The sequence below is a fragment of the Triturus cristatus genome, chromosome 2_2 (assembly GCF_964204655.1).
Source record: "Triturus cristatus chromosome 2_2, aTriCri1.1, whole genome shotgun sequence".
NCBI lineage: Eukaryota > Metazoa > Chordata > Amphibia > Caudata > Salamandridae > Triturus > Triturus cristatus.
Genome location: NC_140582.1, coordinates 59965721 through 59992015, shown reverse-complemented (window position 1 = coordinate 59992015; position 26295 = coordinate 59965721). Strand labels below are relative to the sequence as shown.

The following is a 26295-nucleotide window of genomic DNA, read 5'->3' as shown; positions in this document are numbered from 1 at the left end:
CCATGTATATAGACGTGCTATTTTGTACAGGTGTCCACTGTGCAGCCTGACCTGATTGTCCTTCTTCATACTCACAGTTGCCAGTGCCTGTGTGTCTTGTTATACTCATCTGAGGATGGGCACTGGTACCTCATTATTTGTACAGGCGCACCTTGGCTGTTTGGCGTACACTCTTGCTTTTTGCCTGCCCCTGTGTGTATCAGCCAGACTATGAGATGTTGGTGCCACCTGTGTCTCAACAATTTGCCTCGTGTAGGGTCTTGTTGGTGCGGGCAATGCCTATGTGTCAAATCCTGATTTCTACTTGCTGGGTCTGGGCAGTGTGTGATGTGTCTGGACACACACGCAATGTGCAGTGACCGAGTCATGTTGGGCATGTTTTCAGCATTACCTATGCAGCATGTGTCTCAAGTTCATGGATATGGTCCCTGGTCATCGGTATTTTCGCCAACGCTGTGTGGTGCAGATGCAGTGCTGGATTGTCCCCATGGCCTGGGTGCTCTGTCAGACTCCGTTTCCTGTGTTTAGCTATTGTCTCATGCTCTCCATGGTATTTCAGTGGCATGGTGGCTCAACCAACTGTGTGTTTCATGCCCTACATCGGTACCTTGTTTAGTAGATGTTAGGGATCTTCCTTTTCAGGCTATGCAGTGTTACCTATGTCGATTGTACTCATGTGACTGATGTGTACAGCTGTCTGATTAATTTATGTCTCTCCACCCTGCCCACAGCATCGTCGGGGGACACAGAGGGAGACATGGACACAGGCAAGGCGGAGGGACCGAGCACCAGTGCCAGCCGTGACATCGGGGCTGGCACATCGAGTGGGACAGAGGTGGAGGATAGTGCGGCCGAGGACCTGTCGACTGGCACGTCAGAATACGAAGCTGACAGGTCCGAGGAGGATGTCTCCGAGTGGGCGGTGGCTGCACCAGCAGCTGACAGCGGAACAACACCTCGCACCGCCCCCTCAGTTCCCACCAGCCGCCTCCCACTTGCTCGTGTCCCTTCCCAGCGTGCCCGGTCACAGCATGTCTCCTTCCTGCCAGGCACCGCACCCCCTGCCCCTGTCTCCACTGCTGCCGCCAATGCAGAGTCTGTGGACATCCAGCGGCAACTGCAGGTTGGTCAGGCTGCGATCCTTAATGTCCTCCATGCCCACGGCAAAACCCTCACCAACATCGAGGCTTTCTTGGAGGGCATTCATTCATCGCAGGCTGACCAACGCAACTTGCTGAGGTCCATCGACTCCACACTGACTGCAGCAGTGGGTCTCCTGCAGCGCGACCTCCCCCCACCTACCCCTGCCCCATCCACACTTCCCACTCCCATGCCTGTCCCACGTACACCCAGACGTCGGCATGCACCCACATCAACGGACACGGGCACCACACCAGCGGGGAAGGTCCACCGCACTCCTCCTGACACGCACACACAGGGTGAGGTAGGCACACCCACTGGGTCGGGGGGCAAACGTGTGACACGCAGCCATAGTGGGAGTCCGCATTCCACCCAGTCCACTCCCTCCAAATCCCCTCCCCTCAGCTCTCCTGGCCACATCTCCCCCAAGGACTCCTTCATGGCCGCTCTGTCCCTGAGCCCCACAGTTACACCACCACGCAAGCGGTCAAGGAGGTCCCCGGTCAGGGTGGTTGAGTCTCCCCCCCTGTCTCCACCCTCCCCCGGTGGCGCTGCGACCCATCCCTCTGACCCCCCCCCCCTCCTTGGGGCCTGAGGTCCCTTCGGGTGCAGGGGACTCCCTGGAGGACCTTGCAAAGGTGTGTAGTGCCATCCTGGCCTCCGCCTTTGGCACTGACCCACCCCCTGTGGTGGAGTCCTCCATCCCTGCACCCACAACGCCGCCCCTTTGCCCTGATGTCCCTGCGGTGCCTGTTGCTTCCCCCCCCCCTGATGCCCTCACCAGTGTGGAAGACGATGCCATTTGACTGTGCAGGCAAGGTAGGGGACACGCATCCCACTGTGTCCCCCATCCAGCTGAGAATCATTGACTGCCCTATGGGCTTTGTGAAGATTGAACTGCCTGCGATCCACGGACATTGTGCTCATGCTGAATAAAGCTTAATTTTGTTTTCATTATCACACTACTGCTATGCTGGTATTGGTGTTGGTGGGGCTGCTACATGGTTTTGGGTGGTGTGTAAGGGTTTGGGTGTGTGGGATATGTAGTAGTGTACTGCTCATTGGTGGGACCCTGGGATCTGTGTGCCATCACAAGGTGTTGGCTAACTTTCTTTGTTCATGTAAGCAGTTACTGCATGGTGCACTTGTCCCAGGGTGTATTCCTTCCTCTGTGTACCCAGCTTTCTTCCCTGCAGGGTGTTCCCAATGTTTAGCGCAGAGCTGTGTCTACATGAGCTGTGTGTGACGGAGCCCTTCTACTTTGGCCATGCATGCAGGGCCATGTCTCCACCTGCAACAATCGTGGCATCCTTGATGATCACTGTACTTGTGTGTGGAGTCTGTTGACATGAGTTCATGGGGACATGTTCCCTTGTAGCCAGTATGCATGTGGATAATTCTGGCCTCACACACATGTGTTACACCCCTCCTGTCTCAGGGCACAGCTGGGAGGACTCCACACCCACCCCTCCTGTCTCAGGGCACTGCTGGGAGTGATAGGCCCCCACCCCTCCTGTCTCAGGGCACTGCTGGGAGGACTCCACACCCACCCCTCCTGTCTCAGGGCACTGCTGGGAGTGATAGGCACCCGCCCCTCCTGTCTCAGGGCACTGCTGGGAGGACTCTGCACACACCCCTCCTGTCTCAGGGCACTGCTGGGAGTGATAGGCACCCACCCCTCCTGTCTCAGGGCACTGCTGGGAGGACTCTGCACCCACCCCTCCTGTCTCTGGGCACAGCTGGGAGGACTCCACACCCACCCCTCCTGTCTCAGGGCACTGCTGGGAGTGATAGGCCCCCACCCCTCCTGTCTCAGGGCACTGCTGGGAGGACTCCACACCCACCCCTCCTGTCTCAGGGCACTGCTGGGAGTGATAGGCACCCACCCCTCCTGTCTCAGGGCACTGCTGGGAGGACTCTGCACACACCCCTCCTGTCTCAGGGCACTGCTGGGAGTGATAGGCACCCACCCCTCCTGTCTCAGGGCACTGCTGGGAGGACTCTGCACCCACCCCTCCTGTCTCTGGGCACAGCTGGGAGGACTCCACACCCACCCCTCCTGTCTCAGGGCACTGCTGGGAGTGATAGCCCCCCACCCCTCCTGTCTCAGGGCACTGCTGGGAGGACTCTACACACACCCCTCCTGTCTCAGGGCACTGCTGGGAGGACTCTGCACACACCCCTCCTGTCGCAGGGCACTGCTGGGAGGACTCCACACCCACCCCTCCTGTCTCAGGGCACTGCTGGGAGTGATAGGTACCCACCCCTCCTGTCTCAGGGCACTGCTGGGAGTGATAGGCAACCACCCCTCCTGTCTCAGGGCACTGCTGGGTGGACTCTGCACACACACCTCCGATTTCAGGATATGTACGCTTGGCACATACACGGTGGGGGTACGCTCAATGCATTCGAGGTGAGGGTACGAGTCTACTTACACTGGTGTGGTGGGTCGTACTTACACTGTTGGCATGGGGGGTACGCTCCTTGCATACGCGGGTGGGGGTACGGGTCGTACTTACACTGTTGGGCTGGGGGGTACGCTCTTTGCATTCGCGGGTGGGGGTACGGGTCGTACTTACGCTGTTGGGCTGGGGGGTACGCTCCTTGCATTCGCGGGTGGGGGTACGGGTCGTACTTACACTGTTGGGCTGGGGGGTACGCTCCTTGCATTCGCGGGTGGGGGTACGGGTCGTACTTACACTGTTGGGGTGGGGGTACGGTCCGTGAGTCCGCGGGTGGGGGTTCGAGTCGTACTTACACTGTTGGCATGGGGGGTACGCTCCATGCATACGCGGGTGAGGGTACGGGTCGAACTTACACTGTTGGGGTGGGGGTACGGTCCGTGAGTCCGCGGGTGGGGGTTCGAGTCGTACTTACACTGTTGGCATGGGGGGTACGCTCCATGCATACGCGGGTGAGGGTACGGGTCGAACTTACACTGTTGGGGTGGGGGTACGGTCCGTACGTCCGCGGGTGGGGGTACGGGTCGTACTAACACTGTTGGCATGGGGGGTACGCTCCTTGCATACGCGGGTGGGGGTACGGGTCGTACTTACACTGTTGGGCTGGGGGGTACGCTCCTTGCATACGCGGGTGAGGGTTCGCGTCGTACTTGTACTGTTGGCATGGGGGGTACGCTCCATGCATACGCGGGTGGGGGTACGGGTCGTACTTGCACTGTTGGGCTGGGGGGTACGCTCCTTGCATACGGGGTGGGGGTAGGGTCCGTACATATCCGTCCCCACGCTATGTGATGTTTGTGCGGCCCGTACCCAGGCCTTTGCCACGTGGGTGCGATCCGTCCCGCCATTGTTGGGGTGACGTGTGTGGGCGTGGTCCGACTCGTACCCACGCTCTTCAGGCGTGGGTACGGGACGTACCTGTCTGGTTGTGTTGCCGGTTCGCGTGGTGACGGACTTCCGTTGTGGCGGTCGCTGGCTTATCAGGACACGCCCCCACCCCCTCGTGGTGACCAGGGCATGGGAGTCAGGTATGTCCAGGCCATGTGTGGTGTGTGACTTATGTGGTTGTTTTGTGGCCTGCCCTGGTCGTGCCACCCCCACCCCACCCCACTTTCCCCCCTCCCTTAGTTATTCTGACCTTCTGCGGCGTCTGCGTCGTAACCTGTAGAGGAGGTGTACTGCTATGAGGGCAGGGATGACTCGTAGGTTCGGGTCCATGTCTGTCCGTCGCGTACTGGTACTCCTTGCTCGCGTCGTCCTGTCGCGTACGGGTCCTCCTTGATCGCGTCGTCCTGTCGCGTACGGGTCCTCCTTGGTGGCGTCGTCCTGTGTGTCCGTCACGTACTGGTCCTCCTTGTTCGCGTCGTCTTCTGTCCGTCGCGTACTGGTGGTCCTTGTTCGCGTCGTCCTGATTTCCCGGCAGTTTTTGGCTGCCGCAAAATATTCACCGTGCGGGGTGACGTCGGTGCGAATCGTGATTCCTGGGTCGTGAATGGCTGGCTGCGAGCGTCCCGACGTCAGGTCGGCGCTTTCCCGGATCGCATTGGTAGGTGTTTTTTTGTTCGGTCGGGCTTTTTTACGATTCGTACGGTAATGGTGTACCCGTGCGAATCGTAATTCCTTGTTTGTGAAAAATGACGACCGGGTACGCGTCGGGCGGAGATTGTGCTCCGTCCGACGGTTCGTACCCGGTTTTTGCAGGATCGTGATCGGCACCTTGGTGTCTGCATTGCAATGACTCTGAGGAGTTGGGGGTTTTGTTATTCTTTTCTCTGTCTGAAATCGATAAAATATGTAAACCATAAATGTGGTATTTTGAGAGCAAAATGTGTTGTAGCCCAAATAAACTCTAATAGCCCAATTCATATCTTTATGCCGTTATACAGATTTTGGAAATACTACCTTTTAATTATTATTAACTACATAAATTAATAAGGTAATGTCTTTCTATCAGCTCAGCCACACAGTCCATATGGAAGCCCTCTAATATTGTAGTAGTCACATATGAATCTGGCAAACTAGTCTTTTGATGACCGTTCCTTTCATCATGAAGCTTGTAGTTTTGACCTCTAATGGCCCCTTGATGCGTGCTATTAGTGTCACTTCCTGGTGCACTGGAATATAGATAGTAAACAACTCGTAATATAAAGTTTTATTTCTAATGTTTAGCATTAATGTCTTTGAGCATCCTTCATTGTTGATTGTTGCCAAGAGATGTCAAAGTGGAATATTTTCTCATTGGAGTATCTGATCTTAGCTCCTCTGGCTCCCTATCCTAATACTTGATTTTGTTGAACATCAACATGTTTCCACTTATCTACTTTACCCATATTCAGGCGGCATCAACACAGTGTAAACATGTTGAGTGAGTGTTTTGCTGGAGTGGAAAAGGGAAAACTGCTAAAAGAAAGTGATTGGTAAAATGATATAAAGATTGCCTTATATTTACAACTTGCATTTCTGTTATATTACTGCATAGAGAATTCAGCACCTGTTAGAGACTTGTTTTTGGGCTGTGTGTAAAATAAATCTTGAGATTGTTTGTGTAATTCCTACTGGGTGAAAAAAATCACCCATAGGCAAAGGGGTTGAGGGTTATGCTATCACGTTTCCTGCCCCAATATTGGTGACTGGAACACAACTTCCCTTTGCATGGAGAGAAAGACTAAAGAGATAACTTGTGTTTTATTTAAATGAATTTGACCACTGCATCAGTGATAGCAGTGATTCAATTGTAAAAAAAAAGTGCATTTGCTTTTTTCCTCAGAAGCCCACCTTTTGTGCTGTCAACTGGGGTCTATTGAATATCAGCTCTAGAGTTCACCTCATGCCTCTTTCTTCCGTTATCTTCTCTTTTGAATTCCTGCTTTCATTCTTTGACACTTTTTCCTATCTTTCTTGAACCTTTTCTCCTTTTTTAGGTTTCGCCTGCACAACGCTTGCTCTGTGTTTGTGAAATCTCATGTGTTTAATATATCTTAAAAGGGGCACTTACCAGTTCCCAAAGCCGAAGTACTGTGTCCATCCGCTTTTGTGTGGAACATTTTTGGTTTATTTTCCCTGCCTGCACGCATTGAAACCGTGTCGCAGCCAAAGTCGCATGTTGTTTAAGCACAGCATTTTCTTGCTTGTCTGACGACCATTGCACTCATTTAATGCCTAAAGGTTTTGTTGCTTCCTTTTGTTTGAGCTTATTTTGTTATAAAGCTGGCTCCTGAAGACTTGACGAAGCCCAAAAAGGTCACTTAAAAATAGTCTCTCTCGCCCCTCTCTCTCTGTATTGACACACCTATCTGCCTCCTTTTCACGTGATCTCTGTTTTCCGCTGCTCTTCATTCCTTGCTCATGTGCCCTCCCTCACCCTCTACGGCGCCCCTTCTGTTCTCTTGCAGTTCCTGCTTCTCTCGCTCAGGGTCTTTCCCCCCCTGCTTTTCTCTCTCGCCTTGGAGTCCTCCATCCCCTGCAGCCTCTTCTCTCTTTCGCACTTCCATGCTCTCCCTCCCAGTGTTCCGACCACAGTCCCGGTGATAAAAGAACCCGTGAGTTATTTAAGATGTGGACATTCCTGGTGTGCGGTGGACATTCCTGGTGTGCAGTCTCCACCCTGCTGCAGGAATGCTTCACGATTCCACCCCCTTTGACTGGTTTATAAGGACAAATAGCTATTATAAACAGCTGGTGGAGTTTTTTAATCTGCCTTTTTGTCCCCAATGCCTAGTCTTATAAGGATCACCACAATACAGTGCAAACAGTGCGCCCACCAGGGGAGCAGCTATCAGGAGGGTAGAAGGTTCAGTGGCACTGAGGGCCGGGGACGTGATATGGGACCCACCTTTTTTCTTACTACTGAATGGAGCCATTTTCCTCACTTACATTAGAGAACGCGTCACATTTATCATATCACTGGAGCCCACCACATCAGCATTACTCTTAACGCTTGCAGGGGGCAGACATGTGTTTGACCGATGACCCTTACATCCAGTCAGGACACCAGGGACTTGAAAAATATAACATTTTGACAACATTTTTCCATTGTTCATATTCTGCTGCTCTCATTTCCTTTTCGGATGCTCAAGACCCTGTTCCCCTCATCATGAGTGAAAACGATTTGTGTTTAGGGTGTTAAAGGACACTGAGGCAGGGATGTAAGTAAAAAATAAAATCATCAGCTGCTCATGCGTGAATTGGATCTGCTGTTGCTGAAATGGCAAAGACTCACGTGCAAAGCCACCAGTTTTGTGACATCAAAGCCACCAGTCACTTGGCAAAGTCAGCCAAAAGTACATTGCAAAAAGGAAATTTCTTTTGCACTTTGCTCCATATATACAGTTCATAAGAATAAGGGGGCATGAAAGGGGAAGTGTCTCTCCTCAGGGCTCCTCTGACTCGGCTCTTAGAGCCTGTGCTCGAGCCGAGCCCTGAAAATGTTTACTATGTAAATCACACAACAGACATCATGGAAAATATGATGCAGGGTCTTCAAAATTTAAAAAAGTTAATTTTTTTAACACGTGGAAGCTTTGACATTAATACGGCACTTAGAAGTACTTATTAAAAGTTCATGTGAACCCTGTAAATTTCCCTGATTATTTTAGAGCCACATTGTAGTCTACCAACTCAAACACAATAGGTTTTTGTACAACTGGTAATCTGAACTCTCCGGAATGTGGGCTCCGCCGTAGGTTGAGGTGCTACATTCTCTCCTGATGCCATTCACAGTATGCCTGCTTGGTTTTCATTATGTCCGGGTCTGCAACTAAAACAAAATGAACAGTATGTGTTTGCTTTCTCATGCAAGCCATTATCCCAGCCTTCCCAACATCTCGCAAGGAGTCACAAGGTGAATGCCACTCCATTTGTGAGGCAGGGGGTTTGCAACCTGTCCCTTCGCGGCAAGAACCCTCCAACCTTGAAAGGAGCATCTGGGTAAATCGCCCTACAAAGATTTGTGTTCAACCAGTCTCTTTCGTACACATCTGACTCCAAGTGTTTTTCTTACAAGCGATGTGGTTGCAAAGATGTTTAAATCACCTGCACAATATATTGCCTTTCTCAATAAACAAATCATAACACTTTTACAGAGTTCCTTTAAATTCTATTGCACAACTTTTCACCTAGCTAAAACTTCAAAAACAATATTATTATTAACATAGGTGAAACCTAATGCATTCACCAGTGCTTGTTTACCTTTGTGCCTCTAGCTCTAGTTCAAATCTTTGATAATATCCCCAGTAAGCACAATTTTGCACTCATGTTCTCTGTCTAATCTAGAAATCCACCAAGATATGAGCCGAGTCCATCAAAAGTTTATGAATACCCTACAGTCCCACCATGAATGCACCTGGACCAGTTTGTGGACAATGGTGGGCTTCATTTTTATGAGTACCTAGGATGAGTTTTCACCTGTTGCTTCGTGAGACATCCTTAGCATTTTCGCACATTCTAATTATGGATTCTCATAAGATTTCCCCCAGTGCTTCTGAAACGTGTGGCAGGCACTGTCTTGGAAACCCAAATAAATTCCCTAGATTTACAGATCTGCGTCTGTTAAAGGTCTTAACCCTGCAGGGGGAGATTTAAAAATGTATTTTGTGAATTCGACCCATGATCTGAATATTTGAATTGCCTGAGTCATCAAGTTGAAAGTATGAGACAAATAACCAAAAGTGGGGATTGTAGCACTAGAGTTAAATTCTATGCTTGCTACTTTTGCCAGAGTGCAGTGAGCAGGAATCTCAGGATTCAATGGAAATTGTCTTTGGTCATGGAACGAGTACAAGAATGATTTGATTTGTACACAAGTTGGTCGCACACTGCTTGTCACACCAGCAAGTTGCCCCAAAGGACTGTGGTAAATGTAGTGGCGACGGCGGGTACGCCTATGCCACGATGTGTAAGGAGAACAGTATGTGTTGCATTTAGCTATCCCTGGACACGTGTTTCGAGGTAGTTGCCTCTCGTCAGCAGGGAGCAGGACAGTGTAAAGGGGTGCCGTGTGGACTGCCAAAATGTAATTAAAAACAGGTCAAGTACCTCTCATGGCGCGCAGGGGCAGATCCAAGGCTCGTCAGCCCGTTAGCTCAAGGGAGCCGTAATAATTTGTACACAAGTTGGTCGCACACTGCTCGTCACACCAGCAAGTTGCCCCAAAGGACTGTGGTAAATGTAGTGGCGACGGCGGGTACGCCTATGCCACGATGTGTAAGGAGAACAGTATGTGTTGCATTTAGCCATCCCTGGACACGTGTTTCGAGGTAGTTGCCTCTCGTCAGCAGGGAGCAGGACAGTGTAAAGGGGTGCCGTGTGGACTGCCAAAATGTAATTAAAAACAGGTCAAGTACCTCTCATGGCGCGCAGGTGCAGATCCAAGGCTCGTCAGCCCGTTAGCTCAAGGGAGCCGTAATAATTTGTACACAAGTTGGTCGCACACTGCTCGTCACCCCAGCAAGTTGCCCCAAAGGACTGTGGTAAATGTAGTGGCGAATGCGGGTACACCTATGCCACGATGTGTAAGGAGAACAGTATGTGTTGCATTTAGCCATCCCTGGACACGTGTTTCGAGGTAGTTGCCTCTCGTCAGCAGGGAGCAGGACAGTGTAAAGGGGTGCCGTGTGGACTGCCAAAATGTAATTAAAAACAGGTCAAGTACCTCTCATGGCGCGCAGGTGCAGATCCAAGGCTCGTCAGCCCGTTAGCTCAAGGGAGCCGTAATAATTTGTACACAAGTTGGTCGCACACTGCTCGTCACACCAGCAAGTTGCCCCAAAGGACTGTGGTAAATGTAGTGGCGACGGCGGGTACGCCTATGCCACGATGTGTAAGGAGAACAGTATGTGTTGCATTTAGCCATCCCTGGACACGTGTTTCGAGGTAGTTGCCTCTCGTCAGCAGGGAGCAGGACAGTGTAAAGGGGTGCCGTGTGGACTGCCAAAATGTAATTAAAAACAGGTCAAGTACCTCTCATGGCGCGCAGGTGCAGATCCAGGGCTCGTCAGCCCGTTAGCTCAAGGGAGCCGTAATAATTTGTACACAAGTTGGTCGCACACTGCTCGTCACACCAGCAAGTTGCCCCAAAGGACTGTGGTAAATGTAGTGGCGACGGCGGGTACGCCTATGCCACGATGTGTAAGGAGAACAGTATGTGTTGCATTTAGCCATCCCTGGACACGTGTTTCGAGGTAGTTGCCTCTCGTCAGCAGGGAGCAGGACAGTGTAAAGGGGTGCCGTGTGGACTGCCAAAATGTAACTAAAAACAGGTCAAGTACCTCTCATGGCGCGCAGGTGCAGATCCAAGGCTCGTCAGCCCGTTAGCTCAAGGGAGCCGTAATAATTTGTACACAAGTTGGTCGCACACTGCTCGTCACACCAGCAAGTTGCCCCAAAGGACTGTGGTAAATGTAGTGGCGACGGCGGGTACGCCCATGCCACGATGTGTAAGGAGAACAGTATGTGTTGCATTTAGCCATCCCTGAACACGTGTTTCGAGGTAGTTGCCTCTCGTCAGCAGGGAGCAGGACAGTGTAAAGGGGTGCCGTGTGGACTGCCAAAATGTAATTAAAAACAGGTCAAGTACCTCTCATGGCGCGCAGGTGCAGATCCAAGGCTCGTCAGCCCGTTAGCTCAAGGGAGCCGTAATAATTTGTACACAAGTTGGTCGCACACTGCTCGTCACACCAGAAAGTTGCCCCAAAGGACTGTGGTAAATGTAGTGGTGACGGCGGGTACGCCTATGCCACGATGTGTAAGGAGAACAGTATGTGTTGCATTTAGCCATCCCTGGACACGTGTTTCGAGGTAGTTGCCTCTCGTCAGCAGGGAGCAGGACAGTGTAAAGGGGTGCCGTGTGGACTGCCAAAATGTAATTAAAAACAGGTCAAGTACCTCTCATGGCGCGCAGGTGCAGATCCAAGGCTCGTCAGCCCGTTAGCTCAAGGGAGCCGTAATAATTTGTACACAAGTTGGTCGCACACTGCTCGTCACACCAGCAAGTTGCCCCAAAGGACTGTGGTAAATGTAGTGGCGACGGTGGGTACGCCTATGCCACGATGTGTAAGGAGAACAGTATGTGTTGCATTTAGCCATCCCTGGACACGTGTTTCGAGGTAGTTGCCTCTCGTCAGCAGGGAGCAGGACAGTGTAAAGGGGTGCCGTGTGGACTGCCAAAATGTAATTAAAAACAGGTCAAGTACCTCTCATGGCGCGCAGGTGCAGATCCAAGGCTCATCAGCCCGTTAGCTCAAGGGAGCCGTAATAATTTGTACACAAGTTGGTCGCACACTGCTCGTCACACCAGCAAGTTGCCCCAAAGGACTGTGGTAAATGTAGTGGCGACGGCGGGTACGCCTATGCCACAATGTGTAAGGAGAACAGTATGTGTTGCATTTAGCCATCCCTGGACACGTGTTTCGAGGTAGTTGCCTCTCGTCAGCAGGGAGCAGGACAGTGTAGAGGGGTGCCGTGTGGACTGCCAAAATGTAATTAAAAACAGGTCAAGTACCTCTCATGGCGCGCAGGTGCAGATCCAAGGCTCGTCAGCCCGTTAGCTCAAGGGAGCCGTAATAATTTGTACACAAGTTGGTCGCACACTGCTCGTCACACCAGCAAGTTGCCCCAAAGGACTGTGGTAAATGTAGTGGCGAATGCGGGTACACCTATGCCACGATGTGTAAGGAGAACAGTATGTGTTGCATTTAGCCATCCCTGGACACGTGTTTCGAGGTAGTTGCCTCTCGTCAGCAGGGAGCAGGACAGTGTAAAGGGGTGCCGTGTGGACTGCCAAAATGTAATTAAAAACAGGTCAAGTACCTCTCATGGCGCGCAGGTGCAGATCCAAGGCTCGTCAGCCCGTTAGCTCAAGGGAGCCGTAATAATTTGTACACAAGTTGGTCGCACACTGCTCGTCACACGAGCAAGTTGTCCCAAAGGACTGTGGTAAATGTAGTGGCGACGGCGGGTACGCCTATGCCACGATGTGTAAGGAGAACAGTATGTGTTGCATTTAGCCATCCCTGGACACGTGTTTCGAGGTAGTTGCCTCTCGTCAGCAGGGAGCAGGACAGTGTAAAGGGGTGCCGTGTGGACTGCCAAAATGTAATTAAAAACAGGTCAAGTACCTCTCATGGCGCGCAGGTGCAGATCCAAGGCTCGTCAGCCCGTTAGCTCAAGGGAGCCGTAATAATTTGTACACAAGTTGGTCGCACACTGCTCGTCACACCAGCAAGTTGCCCCAAAGGACTGTGGTAAATGTAGTGGCGACGGCGGGTACGCCTATGCCACGATGTGTAAGGAGAACAGTATGTGTTGCATTTAGCCATCCCTGGACACGTGTTTCGAGGTAGTTGCCTCTCGTCAGCAGGGAGCAGGACAGTGTAAAGGGGTGCCGTGTGGACTGCCACTGTGGCATAGGCGTACTCGCCGTCGCCACTACATCGACCAGAGTTCCTTGGGGCAACATGCTGGTGTGACGAGCAGTGTGCGGCCAACTGGATTTGTTATATAAAGGCTCCCGTGAGCCATTTGGGCTGACGAGCTCTGGACCAGCACCTGCGCGCCATGAGAGGTACTTTACCTGTTTTTACGTTATTGGCAGTCCACGCGGCACCCCCTTACACTTACCTACTCCCTGCTGACGAGAGGCAACTACCTCGAAACACGTGTCCAGGGATGGCTAATGCGACACATACTTCCTTTTAACACTGTGGCATAGGCGTACTCGCCGTCGCCACTACATCGACCAGAGTTCCTTGGGGCAACATGCTGGTGTGACGAGCAGTGTGCGGCCAACTGGATTTGTTATATAAAGGCTCCCGTGAGCCATTTGGGCTGACGAGCTCTGGACCAGCACCTGCGCGCCATGAGAGGTACTTTACCTGTTTTTACGTTATTGGCAGTCCACGCGGCACCCCCTTACACTTACCTACTCCCTGCTGACGAGAGGCAACTACCTCGAAACACGTGTCCAGGGATGGCTAATGCGACACATACTTCCTTTTAACACTGTGGCATAGGCGTACTCGCCGTCGCCACTACATCGACCAGAGTTCCTTGGGGCAACATGCTGGTGTGACGAGCAGTGTGCGGCCAACTGGATTTGTTATAAGAATGATTTGATGTCAGTCTCCTCCATCTTGAATAGTCATTTTACTCTTTTTTGGAATTAGCCTTTTAGAATTATCTTATCTGACCATAATTTCTGATATGCCAATCTGTTGTTAACAGCTCAGTATTATGGAGAAGATGAACATGTCCTGGTGGATAACAAATGCCAGTGTGTGAAGGTGACTTCCCGGTTTGTCTCTTCAAAGGACAATCCATCTGAAGAGATCCTTGAAAGGAATATCAAAATCATGTAAGTTAAAGAGCTTGTGGCATTGTTTGTCTCGGCATTACTATTTTATATTCATCAATATACATGTTTATTCATAATGGGTAAATGCATATTATGGTCCAGTAGCACCAAATATGGGTTCTGGTAGCATTATTAATCACAAAATTAAAGTGAGAGTGTTTTGTCAATGTAAACAGAAACCTGAGATGACTTTGTTTTGTAACACTGTACGTTGGCATGAAGAATATTAGTTACATACTGGGCTATACAGTTTGGATGTCTGCAGTAAAATGAAAGTAAAATTCAGTTTATGCAGTGATGTGAAGTTTTTATGTTTTTTGTCTGAGTGAGAGGTGTGTGAAGCTGATGGGTCTAAGGTGCATTTAACCATTGGCCCTGACTATCTTTAGAATTTTCATGTTCAAGTTTTGTTTGCAATCCATGAGTTCAGCAGTGTGATTTGGAGCTATATTTATCTAAATGTACTGTCATGCTCATATATTATGTATTTATTAATAGACTCTGCGCTGGGCGAAATCCATAATTCACCATAATTATTTCATATCCATGAGCTATAGAAAGTTAATGGGTGTAAAAGGAACCCTGTAAAATATGGGCTTAAAATATCAGCTTTTGTGAAAATAAAGCATCCAAACCCATATTATAAAACATTGATGATTTAGCGCTTTATTCCAGTTTTACACAATCCGCGGAACGGTTAAACTGCCATTGTGAAATCCCGTGTATTTAGTTGTATGAAACAGTATTTTACAGTGTGACTTTACCAGAAGGATAGGATTGAAAATAACCAGGAACATGCAGATACAGCAACTAAATACAATACATGGAGTACAGTGAGTTGTAATGGTGAAATGACATGTCTGATATTTGAAGAATGACTCCTTCAACAACTGTGCCTTTGGGCCTTGCTCAAGGCAAGAAGTGAGGGCAGGAGTCTGAAATCTGTAAGCCCACATACTGGATGATGGAGGTTTCCTCAGCCCCACGCATCAGATGAAATGTTCTTTGTCGGTGGGAGCCCTCTTACTAGGTTCCTATTTTTATTGAAATATGGAAGTTGAGATATGGAACTGAATGCGGTGCCGAGCTTTTTGCGTGGAAGTTTGAATGACACGGACAGCCAACATATCTCAATTAGGAAGTAGCGGTACATCACGTGTCTTTACTCCAGTCAGTAGCTAAGCTTCAAAATGACAACTTCCTGCTAGTGGAGCAAGGGCGGTCTTGAGCAGTGTAGCAGGGAGAGTGTTCACACCGCTGAGATGCAAAAGGACTGACTACTACTTAACTCTCTTGGAAGTGAGTTGCTGAGCAGACTATCATATATTTGTTTTATGTAGGGGAAGCTAGTGTAAGGCTGTTTTGGTGTTCTGGGCTACATGTACATTTCTCAAACCCTATGTCATAGAGGGCTTTTCCTGTTCAATTTCTGGGAATAGTTAGCCATCAAGTTGTGTAGATTAGAAGGAACTTTTTATTTAAATGTTGATCGGTGTTGCTGGCTATCATCAGCAAACTAATCATGCAAGATTGTTTTCTCTTTTTTCAGTGTTCCATTGAAAAGCAGACAGAACATTTCAGATCCAAACTCCCCACTGAGGACGACATTTGTCTACAAAATGTCAGATTTGTAAGTACGGTCCTTTTCCATGGGTCCTAAAAAAGAAGTGGGGGGGGGGGGGGGAATAATCATGTAGCAGTATGCAAGTAGCATCACAGCGCATGACATCATGTGTGGCATCACAGGAAGTGACATCACAAGAAGTGATATCAGATCTTAAAACCTCACACATGTTTAGCATGTCTAATATGAGTGCATTTGAGAGCGTTGCAAGATTTAACAGATGAAAGTTGATTAGTACTTAAGCCTGTGACTTGAGTTCCCTGTCTGAAGAAATAAATAGCCCAATTGTGGATGAAATTTGGTGTCCGACTAACTACAGTAGACAAGCCACTAAGTTCTTTTAGCTTGGCACACAAAACCTGGTACCAACAGCATAGCACATTTAATGCATTGCATTAATAATGCCAGAATTAGGATTGAGGTGTAGCCTCATTGGGACAATATAGAAGGAAAAGACGGATTGTGACTAAACAGCCTGCCCTTTTGATTTGTATAAAAAGGCTTCTGATGTCAAAGTAAACACAATAAATTGTCCTACAGCATTGCACAAATATTTTATCCATTCTTTACCACTATCTTAAAGTCAAATTAGTAATCATCAGCCTAGCATGTCTTCTTTGAAACCTAGAAATAGAGCTATTAACAAGGAGCTAATCAATCGGTCAACTCCCTGATAAATCAAGAAGGGAAGATGAAATCGGATCTACGAAATATTTATCATCTATTCTTCACACCCATCATCCATACTTCTCATCCCTACTTCTCATCCATCACCCCTACTTCTCATCCATCATCCCTACTTCTCTTCGATCATCTCTACTTCTCATCATCACCCGTACTTCTCATCCATAATCCTTACTTCTCATCCAGCACCCCTACCTATCATCCCTACTTCTCATCCCTACCGTTCATCCCTACTGCTTATTCATCATCCTTACTCCTTATACATCATCCCTACCTCTCATCCCTACTTTTCATCCATCAGTCTTACTTCTCATCCATGATCTCTCCTCCTCATCTCTACTCCTCATTCCTCGTCCCTCAGTCATATCAACACACTTTCAATGTTGTGAGACCTCCTTTACACACTGATTGGTTGGTAACAGTCAAACAGAGTTAGAGAGAGCTGCATTCCTTTGGTATAGCCACTGAGAAAACAGCTGAACATTGCACATGCTGGTTGAGGACAGAGGAGAGGAAATTTCACTGGTGTTTGCTTCCATGGAATCTAAGGTTGTACAGCATTTCATTTTATTTAGGTGAGTGCTTTTCTATTTACACGGGCCTCTGTGGAAAGCTCCGATGAATTGGGGAAGACCTTTTCTGGTTTCAGTTTCATATGTTACAACTTTGTCCAAGCCTTGCTGTTCCTGGTTTCCTACACAACTGAAGCCACGCCCATGATACAGCATCCATTTTAGGACATACTCACTCCTCATCACTACTTCTCATCCCTATTTCTCTTCCATCATCCCTACTTCTCATGCATCTTCCCTACTTCTCTTCCATCATTCCTATTTCTAATCCCTGCTTCTCATTCCTACTTCTCATCCATCATCCCTACTTCTCATCCATCATCCCCAATTCTCTTTCATCATCCCTACTTCTCAATCTTCATCCCTCTTTCTCATCCCATACTCACTCGTCATCACTACTTCTCATCCCTAGTTCTCTTCCATCATCCCTACTTCTCATGCATCATTCCTACTCCTCTTCCATCATTCCTACTTCTGATCCCTTCTTCTCTTTCCTACTTTTCATCCATCATCCCTGCTTCTCTTCCATCATCACTAATTCTCATCCCTGCTTCACATCCCTACTTCTCAACCATCATTCCACCTTCTCTTACATCATCACTACTTCTCATTTCCGGTTCTCATCCATCATCCCTACTTCTCACGTCTCATCCCTGCTTCTCATCTCTACTTCTCATCCATCATTCCTACTTTTCATCCATAATCCTTACTTCTCAGCCAACATCTCTGCTTCTCATGCCTACTTCTCATTCATCATTCCTACTTCTCATCCATCATTCCTACATCTAATACCTGCTTCTCATTCCTACTTTTCATCCATCATCCCTACTAATCATTCATCATCCCCACGTCTTTCATCATCCCTACTTCTCAATCTTTATCCCTGCTTCTTGTCCCTTCTTCTCATTCATCATCCCTACTTCTCACCCATCATCTCTACTTCTCTTATGTAATCGCTAATTCTCATCCCTCATCCCTGCTTCTCATCCCTACTTCTCAACCATCATCCCAAATTCTCTTCCATCATCCCTACTTCTCATTTCCGGTTCTCATCCATCATCCCTACTTCTCACTTCTCATCCCTGCTTCTCATCTCTACTTTTCATCCATCATTCCTACTTCTCATCCATCATCCTTACTTCTCAGCCAACATCTCTGCTTCTAATCCCTACTTCTCTATCTTCATCCCTACTTCTCATTCATCATCCGTACTTCTCATCCATCATCCCTTCTTCTCATCCATAATCCCTAATTCACACCCATAATACTTACTTCTCATCCATCACCCCAACTTCTCATCCATCATTCTTACTTTTCATCCACCATCCTTACTTCTCATCCATCATCCTTACTTCTCATCCATTATCTCTGCTTCTCATCTCTACTTCTTGTTCATCATCCCTACTTCTCATCCGTCATTCCTACTTCTCATCCATCATCCTTACTTCTCATCTGCCATCTCTGTTTCTCATCCCTACTTCTCTATCATTATCCCTACTTCTCATTCATCAATGCTACTTCTCATCCATAATCACTACTTCAAACCCATCATAATTACATCCCATCTCTGCTTCTCATCTAACATTCTTACTTTTAATCCACCATCCTTACTTCTCATCCAGTATCCTTACTTCTCATCCATCATCTCTGCTTCTCATTCATCATCCCCTCTTCTCATTCATCTTCCCTACTTCTCATCCATCATCCCTTCTTTTCTTCCATCATCCCTACTTCACACCCCTGCTTCTCATCCATCATCTCTACTTCACACCCATCATCTTTACTTCTCATCCCTACTTCTCATGCATCACCCATACTTCCCTCCCATCATCCCTACTTCTCATCCCTACTTCTTGGCCATCACCCTAACGTATCTATCATCCCCACTTCTCTTCCATCACCCCTACATCTCATTCATCATCCTTACTTCTCATCCATCACCCCTCCTTCTCACTCACAATTCCTATAGCTCATCCCTACTTTTTATCCATAATCTTACATCTCATCCACCATCCCTACTTCCCATCCCTTCGTCTCACATCCCTCCTTCACATCCCTTCTCTTCAGCCATCCTCCCTACTTCTCATTCCTCACCCCCTTTCACATTGACTAGCTGGTAACAGCCAATCGAAGTAAGAGAGGTGTGCATTCTATTGGTCTAGCCACTGAAAAAACAGCCTTCTCATTGCAGATGCTGCTCGAGGACAGAGTAGAGGAAACACAGCTGGCCTTTGCTTCCAGTGAATATAAGGCTGTACAGCATTTCGTTTTATTTAAGCGAGTGCTTTTCTGTTTATGGAGGCCTCTGTGAAAGCTCTGGAAAGCTCTGATGGTATGAAGAAGACAAGGACCTCCCACCTGGGCCATAAATAAACACTTGGAGAGAAGGTTATACAGTTCATCCAAACCTTTTCTGGTTTTAGTTTCATATCTTACAACTCTGGTCAGGCCTTAGTCTTCCTGATTTCCTACACAACTAAAGCCAAGCCCCTGAAATCTGCAAACTGCAAGGAAAGAAAACAAGCATTGGCATAGTCAATAGGTCTAGCCTTTGGGACCTTGTAAGTCTTTAGCCATGCAGCACATTATCCTGGGTGCTGTGCTGCCAGGGATTGAAGCGTGATACTATTATTACACACTGGGTCATGCAGTCTGATTCAGGAATACATGCCTGCCTCAGAAAACATTTATGGACACATTCCAAGGTTTTTTTTATACACAGACGGAAACACAAGTGCCTCGATGCAACTCAACAGTACCATAACAATCGGTGTGTGACTGCATCACTAGAGTATTGAACAGCCTATGAAAAAAAGCCGTGAAGTATCTTCCAATGGTGGAGACGTTACATTCATCCTCCTTCAGGCTTCTATTCACCAGGCGCCCTTCTCCGGAGTTTTCTATTCAAAACACTGCTCCCACCATCCATATACCAGCAATCCCTCGGCCCTGTCCTCTCTCCCAGCCCCCTGGGTATAGGAGCCCTGGACATACCAACAACAACAAAATCCTCCCATTTGTCAGGTAGAGGACTAATAATGAACGAACAAAGGATGGTGTAGTAATCCAATGTTTAATATTGTTCGATCTATATTGTGTTTTGTATTCTGTGGGGTTACCAATGATGAGTGGGTAGATGTATTGGGAGTGGTTGGAACATGGAATCCTGGTGAGGGTAGGTTTTAGACGAATCAGTTTACTTCCTGCCTTTGAGGTGGCTGGAACATTTCCCTGAATCTCTCATATTTAATTAAACTAACCCTGGATTAACTCCAGCGTGGCCGTCTGTTAATTACCACATTTGGTGATGAGGATGACTCCCTAGACTTTCTATTAGAACCAACGAATAATGCTGTCTCCTCTGCATGATACATAAATGTTCCCACCAGCAGGATAACCTTTATATTCCAAAACTCCCTGAAAATAACCTAGCAACGTTTGACCTTGTCAGAGAGTTCACGTGTGCAGAAGTCTCTAGATATTAAAGTTATTTTTGCACCTGAATCAAACAGAAAGTTGACACATTTTCCATTAACATTTACCTGATCAACAGGACCTCTTGTGTCAAGTAGGCCAACTTGGAGAACAACTTTGCCACAGTGTAAATCATCATACTCAATTCATCCTCATCATAAATCATAAATTCTTTTACCTTCTTAATTTTGCTCCTATTTTGTGACCTGCAACTTTTAACAAAGTGCACAACCTTGGTACATAAATCACACTTAATCAAAAGATTGTTATTGATCAAATGATTAGAAGCCCTGCATCTGAAATATCTCCTGTTAAAGGGCTTCCTAGAAAGAGAAGGCACTAAGGCAGGGCAATTTTTATCATTGGCCAAATGACCAATAGTGCCACACCTAAAACATTTCCTCCAAACAGGTTTTCTTTCAGGAAAATATTCATCATGTTTACACATGGTCTTATGCACAACATGTACTTTCTCCAATGAAGGATTATGCTCCTTCCTTATAATATCCGCACAAACCAGTGAATGTTCAATTTTCTTCACAATCATAAGCACTTCATCAAGTTTAGAATCAACTTTCTGCCACTCTTATTTTCTCTATTTTGCACCCAAGCATCAATTGAATGCAAATGCGCTCTTCCAAATTTCCCTCAAACTTGAAAATGACAGCTAACTTATGTAAACTTGTGACATACCCTTCCACTGGCTCCTGGGATCTTTGTGTCCACTTCCTGGAATTATACCGCTCCAGGATAGCGCTCACTTTTGGAAGGTAATGACTGTGACGTTTTTTTATACAGATATCCAACTAACTTAACTTCTCTGTCTCGCTTGCTTCAATATTCGGGAGGTGTTCATACACCTCTTTTCCCTCTGTACCTAAACAGTGTAAAAGTAAAGAATCTTTCCTATCAGCACATAAGGTACCACAAACACAGACATAATGAAAAAATACTTTTTTCTGTTATGACCACTTAATACTTTGTTACCCAAGGGAAGTTAAAAAGAAACACAGAAGAGTGGGATCTCAAAATTTTCCTCACCTTTCCCTGAGGTGGACATATTTCCTAATTCAGTTAAGCTTAGTGAGAACCACATTTGAAATTTAAATAGAATTGTGGTAGCATGTGCTAACTTGGGAAAAGAATGCATTTCTGCTGGGGGAGGTAGAGTCAGTGAATTAAGATGTAGTGGGCGCGGTGTAGTGCCTCTCAAGTTCATGAAGGATTATGTGTGAGCATACATTTAAATATTTAAATGGCAAACGCGTATATATTGTATTTTTGTGGACAAATAATGTATGTAGGTTTCATTGTAGTTTGTGCTAGCGTTTTTGTTTGAATTTTTTGGCAAAAGGAAGGAGGTGTGTATTAATCTAATGTATTATATTGTACTGTCTGGATTATGTATTATATTCTATGGGGTTACCTATGCTTAGTTGGTGAATGTATTGGGAGCGGTTGGAACAAAGAACCCTGGTGAGGGTAAAATGGAGAAGAGTCAGTTTACCTCCTGCCTTAGAGCTGGCTGGGACGTTTCACAGAATCTCTTATATTTAATTAAATTAACTTGGATTAACTTCGGTGTTGCCGTTTGTTAATTACAACAGACAGCATCAGCATCACTTGATCTCCACACTCCTAAAAACAAAAAAATGAATCTGACCTTGTGTAATGTAACCAGTGCTCATGTAAAGCGCTTCAACAGCTTCAGGTGGCTCGAGTTCACATTATGTAATAAGAAATGCCTCACAGTCCCTGGGGAACTGCTGTTAATGTGTTTTGAAATTAAAGCTCTGAGAGGAGGAGGGCGACAAGAAGAGGCAGCGGGCGGGCATGCAGTGACATGGAAGGTGGTGGGAGGGATGAATGCTGCTCCTGATTTGTCAGGTAGAGGGGAAATAATGAATAAACAGGAATGGTGTTGGCATCACTTAATCTCCATGCACATAAAAAGAAACATTCACCCTACCTCGTGTAATGTAACTGGTGCTTTTGTAAAGTGCTCCAATACCTTCAGATCAGTCGAGTTCTAGTTGAGATGCCCAAGCCTTGCCCTTAACTGTTCTGCAAGATTGGGCTGCTAAAGGTCAGGTGACCGAGGCTCGCTATAGCAACAAACAGCAAAGCGGAAGGGGTTTGGTGGAAATCCCGCACTTTGAAGTTAAAGAAAATTAAAGAGATGCCCTCGAAAACAGTGTCTGAAGGGTCTAACATTTCATCTCGGTATTTGAGCAGGGTGGGGAGCTTAAGTGATGAGCGCCAAAGCTGAAACCACTGAAAACGGGAAAACAGTGAGACGAACAGGAATCAAAGACAAAAATAGTCCTCCAAATCAACACAGAAATGTAATGTTAACAGTATATGGGCGATGTTCTGTGGGAGGAACCCAAACACAAAAAGAAGGGACACAGAAGAGGGATTAACCACTTATAAGCAAGCATGTTTGAGTGACAATTGAAGGGAAGAATAAAAATGGGCAGGCTCTAAACCCACAGAGTAAATACAGCATGTCTCGCTATCCCCTCTGAAATCTCTCCACTGGTTACCTATCAGAGAGAAAGTTCATTTCAAGGCTATGTGCATTGTACATAAGTCTTTAGCCGGAAAGGGCCCACCCATTAATCATTAATTTGTCCGGCCCTACCGTGCAAACAGACGCCTCCGCTCAGATGATCTTTATCTTGCTGTAGTTCCTAGGATTCGGAAAACTAGAAGCGGGCGACGGCGGTTCTAATACAATGCCACCAAATTCTGGAATTCTCTCCCTCTTTACCTGCACAAGGAACCCAACCACCTTGCCTTTCGAAAGTGGTTAAAACATGGCTCTTTCCTTAGTTGGATGGCTCTGTTGTCTGCCGCTATCAGCGCTGGGATGCCCTCAGGTAGCCATGTGCTATTTAAATGTATTTTTTCATTTCATTTCATGTCTCGAAGAAATGGTTCTTGTGCTTCCTGGACCTAAAAAAGCAGTTCTCAGAGCTAAAGGCAGCTTCAGACTAAAACATTTTTTTTGTTACAAACCAAATTGAAACCAGAAAAGAATTCTGATGAACTGTATTATCCTGTCTCCAAGATTTAATTTTAAACATTTTCTTTGTTACAATATTAAACTGAAAACCGGCAAGGTTTCTGATGACCTGTATACCCCTCTCTCCATGTGCTGATTCATGGCCCAAGCTTGTCTTTCCCAAACCATCAGAGCTTTCTGCTGAGGCCTATGTAAATAGAAAATAACTTACATATAATGAAATGCTGTTCAGCCTTAGAATCCCTGGGAGCAAACTGCACAGTGTGCAATGAGAAGGCTGTTTTGTCAGTGGCTAGACAAATAGTGTGCTGCCTTTCTTAACTCTGGCTGTTGTCAACCATTCAATGTGAAGGTGTGCTTTAAAATATTGAAAGTGTGTTGGTATGATTGAGGGATGAGGAATGAGAAGTATGGATGATGAAAGAGAAGTAGGGATGGTGGATGAGAAGTAGGGATAAAACGCAGGGATGAGGGATGAGAAGTAGGGATGATGGAAGAGAAGTATGGATGATGTATGAGAAGCAGGAATGAGAAGTAGGGATGATGATGAGAAGTCGGGATGATGGATGAGAAGTAGGGATGAGAAGTAGGGATGAGAAGTAGGGAAGATGATGATAAGTAGAGGTGATGGTTGAGAAGTAGGGATGAGAAGCAGGGATGAGGGTTGAGAAGTAGGGATGATGGATGAAAAGTAGGGATGGGAAGCAGGTATGAGAAATGAGAAGTAGGTTTGATGGAAGAGAAGTATGGATGATGGATGAGAATTAGGGATGAGGAGTGAGGAATGAGAATGTCCTAAAATGGGTGGTATAACTCTGAGGCAGTTCACTGTTTGACACATTGTCTCACCCGGAAATGCTCCCCAATCCCTGCCCGGCACAGTTAGTGAGGAGTTGATAATAATAATTGCGGCTCAGCAAGCTGTAATGCGCTGGCTGCTTTAAATGAATACTGTGCCTAGTGGCACATTATAATGCTGGTGCCAGGAGACCAGGAGATATAAAAAGCATGACTAATGCATTTTAGTGTAACGAGGAGGACACCTACACTAAAATGCAATAGTCTTCTCCCTGATGCGTGGTACTTGCCAGGGCTGCATACATTTTTCAGTCAGTCATGAAAATACATTGTTTTTTTTAATGGCTATGATCTTCCTTTTGAAGATTTTTGCGGACTGAGCTTTTTTTTGGCTTCTTATGGAAGGCCACATTCTAACATTAGGCTTCTTTTAAAGGTAAGTGTGCTTGCTTAGTTTTTTAAATCTGTCAACACAGCAGGAGTTGACTAGCAGCAGCAAACAGGAATGCAGACAGATAGGTTGATCCTAGGCTGCACAGAGAGGGGTGCTTACTGTAGAGAATTAGTGCTTGGAGGCATAGTTTTCTGTCTCTCTTGTGACAGGTAAAATGAGTAAGACACAGTAATTGGAATTCTGTGGAATGGGGAAGTGAAAGCAGTAAACAGGTTTGCAATGTTATGTTACGGGGATTTATATAGTGCGCGATTACCCAAGAGTGTCCTGGCGCTACCCATTATTCATAAAGGAAGGGACAGAAGCTTTCACACTACCTATTAAACAACCAGGTCTTCAAGCTCTTCCTGAAGGCCAGAAGATCAGGGCACATTCTAAGATAGAGCGGAAGGGCGTTCCATGACTTGGTGGCTCGCAAAATGAAGCTTCTTCCGCCCCAGGAAGCCTTCCTTATCCGTGGTCCTATCGCCAACCTGGCTTCCATTGACCGTAACGTCCTTTTAGGATGATACCATTGGATGTTTTGTTTCAGGAACTCAGGAATGCATTCGAGTAGTTCACTCCGCTGAATAAACACACTTTTTCATACTATTCACCCAACCGAGTGGGTTTCAGACATAAATGCTTATTGGTCCCATGCCATGATTGGACATTCAGCCACAATTACATTTTAATCACCCGGACAATGTATCTTAGGGATGGCAATATGCCCCCATATGCATCAATGGAGGCTTTTGCGATTCCTTAATTGTGATTATTAAGGAACGGCAAAAGCCTATGTATGTAGGAATCGCAAAAAAATAGAGATTCCTACACATTCCTTAATTGCGAGTCGCAATTCAGGAATGGCTTCCCATTCATACCTATTGGCCTACAGGCCCATAGGAATGAATGGGAATTGCATGTGCAATTTGCCAGTACCCATTAGGTACTCGCTAATTGCGCATGCAATTTCAAGGGTGCAAGGGTGCCAAAAGGACACCCTGTTGCACCCCTGAAATTGTAATGTACACCCATGTTGCGCACACACATGCCTCAAGGGCATGTGTGTGTGTAACATGTAACTAAAGAGTTTTCGCAAATTACTGTCCCATTTCATTTGACGGTAATTTCCGACCCCTAATAGCGAAATCGCTATTTTAAATTGCATCTTGCATTGCATTTAAGGAATCGCAATGTAAGTAATCACAAATTATGCGATTACTTACATTGCGATTTTTGCACTTGGGATGATGCATCCCAAATGCAAAAATACCGGTCGCAAAGGGGCAGATTCTGAGAATCTGGCCGTTTGCAACCGTTTTTTCCATTGATGCCCTTTGATTTTTAACATTCTAAGCAGTGTTCTAAGTGGGCAAGGTTGTGTCTCTACTTGAGCCCCCATTTCTGTCCTTGACAGTGCTGTCTCAGTTGAAAATATCTGTAAACCAAAAAGAATTCTGAGTGGCAAGCTTGGAGGCTGCACCTGACTCAAGACTTTGTAGAGGGGTCATGGGAAGGAAGCCATAGGACCAGTACGAGGAGGATGATGACTAGTAGTAGAATAAGTGCAAGAAGGTGGACCACCAGGAGGATGATTGGAGCCATGAGGACCAGGACAAGAAGAACCAGGCCCAGAGAGAATACATGAACCAGGGTGATATGCAACATGGGAACTAGGAGGACCAGTGCCACAGGGAGGAGGAAGACCAGACCCAGGAGGACCATTACT

General features: G+C 46.9%; 2 protein-coding genes across 3 annotated transcripts in view; one reads left to right on the top strand and one right to left on the bottom strand.

Annotated features, from left to right (window-relative positions):
• LOC146861836 (endogenous retrovirus group PABLB member 1 Env polyprotein-like) overlaps positions 1–26295 on the bottom strand; it is a 406860-nt gene that overhangs the window by 125240 nt on the left and 255325 nt on the right. The gene's annotated exons all lie outside the window — the stretch shown is intronic.
• The window catches only part of JCHAIN (joining chain of multimeric IgA and IgM), a 64988-nt gene that overhangs the window by 20641 nt on the left and 18052 nt on the right, over positions 1–26295 (top strand). Inside the window, exons 2-3 of the mRNA XM_085640987.1 lie at positions 13821–13950; positions 15500–15580. Of these exons, the coding sequence (XP_085497113.1) occupies positions 13821–13950; positions 15500–15580 (211 nt within the window). The remainder of the gene's footprint in view (positions 1–13820; positions 13951–15499; positions 15581–26295) is intronic.